At 36.6% G+C, this 10,279-nt stretch overlaps 1 protein-coding gene across 2 annotated transcripts; it reads left to right on the top strand.

The window, feature by feature from the left end:
• The first annotated feature begins 243 nt into the window (after positions 1-243).
• LOC113357639 (serine/threonine protein phosphatase 2A 55 kDa regulatory subunit B beta isoform-like) lies at positions 244-4,730 on the top strand. Of its 2 annotated transcripts, none has more exons than XM_026601080.1 (14): positions 244-684; positions 941-1,044; positions 1,127-1,222; positions 1,304-1,423; positions 1,517-1,666; positions 1,907-1,998; positions 2,583-2,701; positions 2,899-3,022; positions 3,174-3,297; positions 3,514-3,582; positions 3,670-3,761; positions 3,844-3,921; positions 4,005-4,072; positions 4,188-4,730. In XM_026601080.1, exons 1-14 carry the CDS (start codon positions 582-584, stop codon positions 4,346-4,348), a joined length of 1,500 nt encoding a protein of 499 aa, XP_026456865.1. In that variant the 5' UTR covers positions 244-581; the 3' UTR covers positions 4,349-4,730. The 2 variants fall into 2 exon arrangements, with proteins under 2 accessions (XP_026456865.1, XP_026456866.1); XM_026601081.1 differs by having other exon boundaries at positions 245-684; positions 1,517-1,663.
• Positions 4,731-10,279: the final 5,549 nt, after the last annotated feature.

Below are 10,279 nucleotides of genomic sequence, written 5' to 3'. Positions count from 1 at the left end.
GTTAATCCACTCGAATAATAATGTCAATAATTTTGTTATCATCTTTGTCCACGAAGTGCCACCACTCACCAGCAATTATATGCCGCTTGCTCCGCCCCCTTCCGACTTGGCACCGGGATCGCAAAAAGACAGGCACAGGTTGTGGCGTGGCCTTGAACAAAATACCGGATGCATACAGGGAATGTATCTTTTTCATTGGTGGATAGGGTATGGGGAAGAGTATTTATTTGAGTCAACTTACTACCAAGTTATCGCGATAAATTAACGAGATATTACCAAGACGAGCTGCTTAGTTCCTTTGTAGTGTACACTTCTGTTCTCTGCTTGCTTCCACTTCCTTTCATCACCATCAGTCCATCATCATCTCCTTTTCTTCCACTCTCCCTTTCGCGGTAATTTCCAAACTACACAGAGAAAGAAATTTGGAATTTTGTTTGGTAATTTAAGCTGCATTTTCCAAGCAAATGTGGTGACTTTTCATTACAACTCTGATGGGGTCTTGACTCTTGAGTATTATCCAATCAATCAGTGGTGTTTTCTTTTCTTTTCCCTTTACAAAGAACCCAGATTTCTGATTTAAAATGACTCCACCTGTTAATGGAGATTTGGGTTTTCCATCTCCACTTCAGTGGAAATTCTCACAGGTTTTTGGTGAAAGAGCAGCTGGTGAAGAAGTTCAAGAAGGTACAAATTGAGATTCGTTTGTGGTTTTATTCACTTGATTTGTGTTTGTTTCAGTGATATTTAGTTATTACAAACATGAGTTTTGCATTCTGACTCTTTGATTTGTTGAATCTATTGTTTAAACCCCTTAGTTTATTGAAGATTTATGCTAGATTTAGGAAACCCAAGTCTGGACCTGATATTTTGATACTATTCTCTGTCATGATTAGAATGGGCAATGCTAACTGAGACTACTATATTTGTTTACTTTCCTCAGTTGATATTATTTCTGCTATTGAATTCGACAAAAGCGGTGAGCATCTTGCAACTGGTGATCGAGGAGGACGAGTGGTTTTATTTGAGAAAACAGATGGGAAAGATGTAAGTGTGTGTTCTATCCTGTCACTTGCTTGTCTCCTTATGTTCATGATTGCTGCTTGATGAGCTTAAGTGAAAATTCCAGTTTACCTTCCGCAAGGAGCTGGAGAAAACGGATTATTCCATCCCCAGGCATCCAGAATTCCGTTACAAGACTGAGTTTCAGAGTCATGAGCCTGAGGTACTAAAGACACGGACTTTGATATTGTTTGTGGATAACTGCACTGCTTTTTACTGAAATCTTCTTTCTTCTTTCTGCCAGTTTGATTACTTGAAAAGTTTGGAAATAGAAGAGAAAATTAATAAAGTACGGTGGTGTCAAACATCCAATGGTGCTCTTTTCCTTCTCTCGACAAATGACAAAACAGTAAAATATTGGAAGGTGCTTGAGCTATATTTTCAATTGATCATGATTTTTTTGGACATTTTGGTGGAACATGGCACTAATTTTGAGCTCTTATGCTTTTGGAGTTAGGTTCAAGAAAAGAAGATAAAGAAGGTAGCTGAGGTGAACTTAGACACTTCAGGGGCAAAATCAAATGGAGGACTTCCTGGAAAAATTGGAGCTGGATCTGACTTTGTATTTCCACCTGGAGGAATTCCCTCTTTACATTTACCAGTGGTAGTTGTAATCTTCCCCAGATTTTGGTTGTTTGTATTAAGTGACAAAACTATAGTCTATTAGATGATCCATTACACATTTCCTCTAGTTTTTTCAAGTTGAACCATGAAATTCTCTAAATTCTCAGGAGGAAATCAAGATTGATTTGTTTTTTGAATCTTCAATCTCATTCCTCTTTTTGTTAGAGAATACAGCCTGAATGTTATCCTAAAATATTGCGTTGGTTTATTTGTTTTTGAGCAGATTGTTGGCCAGGAAACAAACCTTGTTCCTAGATGTCGAAGAGTATTTGCTCATGCACATGACTACCACATAAATTCCATTGCAAACAACAGGTTCAGTTAAAATTCATTGTTTCTTTGTTAATTAGAGATTGATGTTGGTGTCATTTTTCAATGGGAAGATTAAATATTACTCTCATTGTTTATAAATTTTAAATGCATTTCTAATACGGGTCTTTAGTTTTCATGTTAGTTACATTTGCTTGTTGCCGAAAGTTTCTAACGTTCTACACCTATAACTAGAGAATTTCCATATGGTCAGAACTTGAAGTTTCGTGCTGCACTTTGTGAGAATGATATCACAATGCAGATTATCCTCCCAAGATCCTTAACTTGGTTACCTCCACGTTGGCCCTACAGTCTGTAATACATAAAATATCCCCTGGAGAGCTAATGAAAACTATTTCTATGATTTATGTACCTAACTTTTCTTAACTGATATATCTTACCATCTTACCAATGAAGTAGCATTTCAGTTTTGACACAGTTAATTGAAAAGAAGTGTCAGTTTCAAACATATAAATTATATAATGAATGCTTTGAACGAGGTTGAGTTATCTCTAACTTCATTTAGTGATCACCCTTACCTAGGCTTCAAACTTGTGCATCTGAGTAACAGGTGTTTTTTCTTTCTGCAGTGACGGTGAGACATTTATCTCTGCAGATGATTTACGGATAAATTTGTGGAACCTGGAGATCAGTAATCAAAGTTTTAATATTGTTGATGTGAAGCCAGTAAACATGGAGGATCTCACTGGTATGTGCCTCCTAATGATAGATACTTTCTTCATCATATAATCCATCTCCTACTTGCTGAATCCCTCACTGTACCCGAGGAAGACTTTCACTTATTCATGTACTTTTCTAAGATACTCTGTTGTTGATCTTTTTATTCTTCCCCCAAGATAGTTTTACTTGCATTCGGATGCTAATATTTCTTCCCCTGGTTTACAGAGGTCATAACGTCTGCAGAATTTCATCCTACACATTGTCATACATTAGCATACAGTAGCTCAAAGGGAACAATACGCCTTATCGATATGAGGCAGTCAGCTCTATGTGATTCACATGCCAAAATGTAAGTACACCAAAGCAATATTTTAGCCTAAAGTTAAAGTTTGTTAGTGCCTGGTAAAGTTAAATGTGCTCTCCATTTGTGACATGCCTTCACTTTAAACTCTTATCAGTTGTTTATTAAGCTGAAAGTAACATCTAGTTAATCTTTCCAGATTTGAAGAGAACGATACACCTGGTTCACGCTCATTCTTCACAGAAATAATTGCCTCAATATCAGATATTAAGTTTGGAAGAGATGGGAGATATATATTGAGTCGTGATTATATGACGCTAAAGGTTCGAGTATAGTTTATGTTTTTTGGAGCTAATTTCTTACCGTGCAGCAAACTTGCCACTGGGGCAGTAACTAGATTTTGCATATTACTGATCCCCTTTTGGACTCGCCATCTTAGCTGCACCTTTCTTCCCCATGTTGAAGTTAATTGTAACTGCGTCTTCCAACGATCTTCTTTACTGTGTATATCTCTAAGATGTTTTAGTTGTACAATGCAGCTTTGGGATTTAAATATGGAAGCTAGCCCTGTTGCAACCTTTCAAGTCCATGAACACCTGAGACCCAAGGTGTGTTTCCACCTACTTAACACCCTTTACTCACTACATTATATAATCTGATTAGACAATCACTGTTTCTTCAATACTCCTGTGCAGCTTTGTGATCTTTATGAGAATGATTCAATTTTTGACAAATTTGAGTGTTGTTTGAGTGGTGATGGCCTGCGCGTTGCCACTGGTTCTTACAGGTCCATTGTCCCCTCAGCTGTTATGCCTTTTTTTGTTTTCATACTGTTGATGTTTCAGCTAAAAATCCAATTATCATTGCAGCAATCTCTTCCGTGTATTTGGTTCTGCTCCGGGCAGTAATGAGGCAACAACATTAGAGGCCAGCAAGAACCCCATAAGGTACCTGAGAAATTCTGAATCACTGTTTGTACTGATCAGATCTTTGACCCTGAACTCACTGTGGTGTTGTTTTACTATTGTAGACGTCAACCTCAGACTCCTACTAGATCTTTAAGGTCACTCACCAGTCTATCACGCTCACGTAGACGAGGTTAGTATTGGGTCTGATTTGCTTTGTTTCTTTATTGATTCAAGAGCTTCCTTAGTAGTTAGATATGCTTTTTATTTGTGTATTCACACATAAGCCTGTATAATCTTCTCTTTAGGATCTGAGAATATGGGCATAGACGCTGGTGGAAATGATTTCTCCACTAAGCTGCTCCATCTTGCATGGCATCCAACCTCCAACGTTCTGGCTTGTGCAGCCGCAAATAGTCTTTACATGTATTATGCTGAGGAAAATCCACAAAGCGAACATCAAAAGTAGAATATGTTTTCCACATGTTAGTTGTTGGTTATGAGATGCAACTGGAAAAAAGAGTTCAGTTCCATTACCACCTTTTGCATCATTTGTACTTTGTTTTCCAGGGAAAAATTGCGATGAACAATTTTTTTGTAGTCTTTTACTTCTGCAAGTTTTTACCTTTATTTCTAGGCTTACCTGAATGGTGCAAAATTTGTAATTTAAGAGAGGGAATTGCACCCAGTTTTGCTTCTTCTCTGGTTGGTCTAAGAGGAGAGCATGTAGTTGTTGCTGTTGTAGTAGGCTTTTATTACTTTTGATACATATACATTAGTACAAATCAATAACAACATGCTTGTAACCTGTAAGAGCTCTAAATAAAACTCCACCTGATTCAACCGGATAATTTTTCTGCCAGCACTCGTATCCTTATTTATACGGGTCAAGGCTGAGCCCCATTAGAAAGTTGCAAGTAGTAGTAAGTTTGTAGTCGCAACTCCAATGAAAGGCACCTTTTTCGTCTCCAATGAAAGGCACTTATTTCGTTACTTTGTTTACTTGTGGGCTTGATTTCAGTGTATCTTGTAATTTCATAAGATACTAGTTGTCACTTGTCACTACGAAAGAGTTATACAGTGTTATGCCCTTTCTAATTAGGTCCCAAGTTGCCCATAATTCAACTTATTGCATCCTACTGTTTGTCTTTTGGAGCAACAAAGAAGCTAACACCTCTCAAGCTTTATTTTTTTAATTATAAATTTTAATTATAAAACAAATTCATTAGATTATTCTCGCCCAATCCGTTCATCTGTGCATTTATAGGATGCAAAATCTCATGTATGTGTTGCCCATATAGTTGTAACCAGAGTGCGTTATAGCGTAAATATAGAGGCTTAAGCAAATGTAACATTTAACTTGTCTCTAATGATAAAAGTTTCCTTATTATGTTCTATTCTATTTCTACTTTAAGACGTTGTCAACATTTTACTGACGTGAATTTTTTTCATTCGAGATTAGTGAAGAAATACTTCTTGAAGATATTAGTATGGTTTTGATCATAGTTTGCTTATATTATGGATCTGTTGCCAGGTATTCCCCCTTAACAAAAGAATTTCTTTTTCATAATATATATTAAGATTCCACGGATATATAATTATCAAACATAGAGGTTAACCCCTTAGATTTTCTTGAATTTTTTTTCTTATAATTACGCTAAAATTTCATAAACATTAGAGAATGATGCCATCCCCAAAACCTTTGTGAATGATACTAAGTTTTGTTCAGAAAAACCCTATTTTTTTTAGAAAAAAACAAATTTCGAGCAACATATTAATACCTAAATATTTAGAATTTGAACGGTTAGATTAAGTTATAATTTTGATATGAGTTATATTTTGACCGTATGTACCCCTGTAAATTTTTTATATAGATCCAACAATGGAAAGTACTCGAAAGTATGCGATATTCCAGCTGTGTTATAAAGAAACGTAATCTGAAACAATCTTATGCATGGCGTCGTACATAATTTTGTTTCTAACCGTTCGGTTATCTTAAAATTTTAGTATGTGTAAAAAAACATTAAGATTATATCTAGTAAAAATTTCATCATGATATGATAGGATTGTCTATTCAGAACAGTTGAAAGACGAAATTTTCAATTTTCAGGGTTAACAATGTGGTGTGGGCTTATGTTAATAAATTTATCAATGGGCATGGACACTAATATAATGAACCACATATATGCAATTTTGTTGGCCATGACTTAGTCAACCCAATGGACCGGGTCTTGACCAAAAAATTGACCGGACTTTGATTAAACCAACTCGGTTCGAATTTTACCTTTTGGACTCAAAGGTACTTGGGAACCATTAGCGGGTCTATGATGTGAAAAATAATTTATGTGCAAAACAAAACTATACTTCTATCATAAACATTTATACCAATGAAAATGCACTGTTCAAATGAAATTTCTCGACATAAGCTACCATGGTAATTGTAACGTCCCAAAATTAAGCTATTTATTAATCCAAGCGATTAATTACCTAATGAGGCATTAAATATCTCAATCATATATCTTAACTTCCAAATAGAAAATCTTATACAAAACTTAATCCAAAACTAAACCCATCACTCGAAACAATTATAAATGAAAAATCTCTCAAGTTATATAAATAAAATAGTGTGTTTGTGATTACAAAAATATTGTACAAATCCTAAAATAATTCGCAACAACTCTAAAATCTTTAAGAGACGGAAACGAATATCTTCGCGTGCACCATATCTTCTGGTAACTGAAAAACTGAAGTGGGAACGAGTGAGCGCATCATCCCAAAAGGGGGCTCAGTGGATACCTTTATAACAATCAGGTAATTACTAACATACTTCACAGTTCTACTAAAAAAAAAATGATTGCACATCTGATACACACAACACAAAGCAGAAGAATGCTCCAACTCTCCTCCCAAGATATTGTGTCCATGAACAATATCTATAAAAGATCCACCACCGGACGGATCTACGGAGATGAAATACAGCAACCTAAACATATGTCATCCTAACCTCGTCTCACTTAATGAATGAGAAGATGGTAGAATAACTCCAGTCTCAAATGATAGCATGAATCCAGGTACCATATGATGTTTTCATGGAATGCGTACTCCTCATAAATTCGTATGCCACCATCTAAGTCTAGAATATATAAGAAATTTTGATTACTATGACTCGACCCCGCACAGCAGGTTCCCAATAGGTCCCATCCTACCAGGAACCTAGAATTTCTTCCTGAGTCGAGATCATAGTAACCCAATCATACTGCTAAGACTAAACAATCAAGCATAATATGCAAACGACCAATCTCCCCACATATATTTGATAGTTGGGGGCTTATTATTCTACGCTTCCCAGTGATACCCTGATGTGTCCTGCAGGTACCCTCAAGGCAGAGAGTCATTCCCCCTATAGTAAAATAGGCATAAAATAGTAATATCAACCCACAGCTGCCTCCAGACAACTTCTAGGGTCTATGTAATCTATAGGTTGCTTTGACCTATAGTTATATTGGGCACCGATCTTCACCTATGTACGAGTGCGTGGCCTTCCCCACCTATAAACGCTTAGCGAGAATCCGTGGAGAACACAGACAATCCTCGCGAGGAGACTAGACAATGCATATACGCAACACACACAATCAATTGCACTCAAACATGTATTGCATAAGAACAAATAACTACATTCAAACATGCTCAAAATTAATAAGACACATCATGCTCGCCATTTAAAGTAACTTACTGATTACAAGAGAGTTACAAGAGTTCCCACCTGATTTGTAGGCAAACCATGTCTACCTCGAAATCCACAATCCAATTATTCATTCTTTAGATCAATCGTTGTTAATAAAGAGTAACTGTTAATCACACAAGCACTCCAAGAGATTAGCCAAAAGGCTCACACAAGGCTCATAACATAATCTCATACAATCCTCTAGTTAGAGGAAAAGTGAACTGTCTAATGGTTCTACGCCCAATTATGGTTCTACTCATTTTCATTATTTATCTCTAGCATACGAAGGTTTACTAATCCAATTAGATAGAATCTATAGTCCATTTGATAAGTCTAAAGAGTATCTAGAACTTGAAGGAACTAAAGGTTAATTCACACTATAGTCCATTTGATAAGTCTAAAGAGTATCTACAACTTGAAGGAACTAAAAGTTAATTCAGACCATAAGGTCCAATATATCAAAATGGGAAAACTATTCCTAAGCCCAAGTCCACTAAACAAGCCCATTAACATAAGCTCCGGTCCATCAGAGTCAACTAATGGTCAATAACAGTCAAATGGCCAACTAACAGTCAACGTCTAAGTCCAGTCAAACGTCAAGGTCAACTCTAGTCAAACGATCAAGCTCGGTCAAAAATCACTGAGTCAATTCTGGTTAATGATTTAACTCAGTCAGATAACTAAGTCAAGTGAGTCGAATCGGTCAGACATAGGATGACTAACAGGCATATTTCTAATGCAACACAAAAACAGAACAAGACTCAAATGATGTATTTCTAACTCCTCTTGCCAAGATACATAATTCAATCATCTCTTCATTGATTCAAATCAAGTACTATTTTTCCATGACTCCATGAACTGCATTTTCATCACATCTATAAGCTCAGCTCAACATACATAGCATCCATATCAAAGTTTACAACTCCAATTCCCATTGTCCATCACGATCCTGTAAAGCCTTGCACTAACCAAACCATTACCCCTGCAACTCCTAGCATTTAACTTCGCCAGCGCCTTCATTCCTGCAACATCCTAACCACCAATATTAGCACCACCACTTCAACCCATATCTTCACAATTGCAGTTAAGATCATTCTCACAATATCCTAGCATTCATCGAAACACCACTAGGAATCCAACTCCACCAACATTTCGATCTCACCTGTGCAGATCATACATCTACCTAGCTCATTCATTTTCTTTACAACCCTGATTTCCTTCAGTCATCTCATCCAAAACCTAACCACTCCACCATTGCTTCCATTATACTTTCTAAACTGAGTTTTTCCCATCTCCATAACTGCGACAACAACAGCATCAACATCTTCATCATATTCTTCACTTGCAGTTTGAGTTTCATCAACAACCAATACCAGTTCCATAAACCACAACTCCAACACTCTGCAATCAACAATTCAATACCTTTAAGAAGACACCAACACTCTAACTTCACTAATCTTCAGAATCATCTTCATCTCCACCAGCATGACTACTTCATCTAACTAAGATACTCATGCTCAAAATCACATCATAACCATGCTATAACCACAACTGCCTTTATCCAAATCCCTTCAATACATACAACTTCAGCTACCCCATATCTCAGAAAAACAATAGTTCTTCATCTTCTTCTTCATGTTCAGGGACCCTAAGTTTTAATTAATAAAAATACCCTAATTATCTAATTTGGGGAAGAACAGGGGAAGAACCCTAATCCATGAATTCTCAAGAAACTTAAATTATACCTCATGCAATCGACTCCACCTCAAATTAAAGACAAACCCATTACAACAACAACTTATCAATCAAAAATCACACGAATTGATCAATAAATAGGTAAACCCTAAATTACCTTATTTTATGTCGAATCAACACCAGAACAGCTTCAGAACTTCAGTTAAACACCAACCCGTTCGATCTTCATCCAACAGAAACTCAAAAATCTTCTTAATCTCTCTTCCAAATGAAGAGCATAACCCTAATTCAATTCAACAACATAACTCCTTCTTCTCTCGAGCTCAAATAGCATCAACAACACCACCAGAAATCAATTCCTAACGTTTCCCCTAAGTTTCTCTTCGATTCGGCCTCAGAATCATCTCACAAAATCGCCGAAGGTGGTAGCTCAAGGAATAAGTCCTAAAACTATGTTTTAACCTAAACCTGCAAGTATACAGGATCTAAAGTAGTGAGTGAGCAAATAAGGGGAAGTCCACAGGGACAAGGAGGGAGCTGGTGTTGTATTCTAAATCTTTCTAGTGACTAAAAGCACTAGGGCATTTGAATTCACCCAATAATCCTAAACTAAGGCAATACCTATTCAAATTGTGTTCTTGTTCCTTTCCAGATAAAGCTACAATGAATGATCTATCGGTTAATCTCCCTAACTCACCCCTAGTATAAGCTGTCTTCTTACAGCACAACCTATCACAGGCTCATTTGGTTTAATTAGCTACCTGTCATTCCTAAAACAATGAAGCACATTTCTTCTTCCAGAGAGGTCTCAAATGGAAGACTTATCAACCAACTTCACTAACTCACCCCTAGTATAAGCTGTCTTCTTACAGCACAACCTATCACAGGCTCATTTGGTTTAATTAGCCTCCTGTCATTCCTAAAGCAATGAAGCACAATCAAGAACAACAACATGAACATGAATTATCTTAACATATGATT

This window comes from Papaver somniferum, chromosome 3 (assembly GCF_003573695.1).
Source record: "Papaver somniferum cultivar HN1 chromosome 3, ASM357369v1, whole genome shotgun sequence".
Taxonomy (NCBI): Eukaryota; Viridiplantae; Streptophyta; class Magnoliopsida; order Ranunculales; family Papaveraceae; genus Papaver; species Papaver somniferum.
Note: the sequence above shows the minus strand (reverse complement) of the source record. Positions and strands in the feature narration are given on the sequence as shown.

Excerpts from the sequence above, each read along its gene's own strand:
- LOC113357639 (XM_026601080.1), top strand. The coding sequence starts at position 582 with ATGACTCCACCTGTTAATGGAGATTTGGGTTTTCCATCTCCACTTCAG. Across the intron at positions 1,999-2,582 it reads AATTCCATTGCAAACAACAG|TGACGGTGAGACATTTATCT; the intron begins GTTCAGTTAAAA and ends TTCTTTCTGCAG. Across the intron at positions 4,073-4,187 it reads ATCACGCTCACGTAGACGAG|GATCTGAGAATATGGGCATA; the intron begins GTTAGTATTGGG and ends TCTTCTCTTTAG.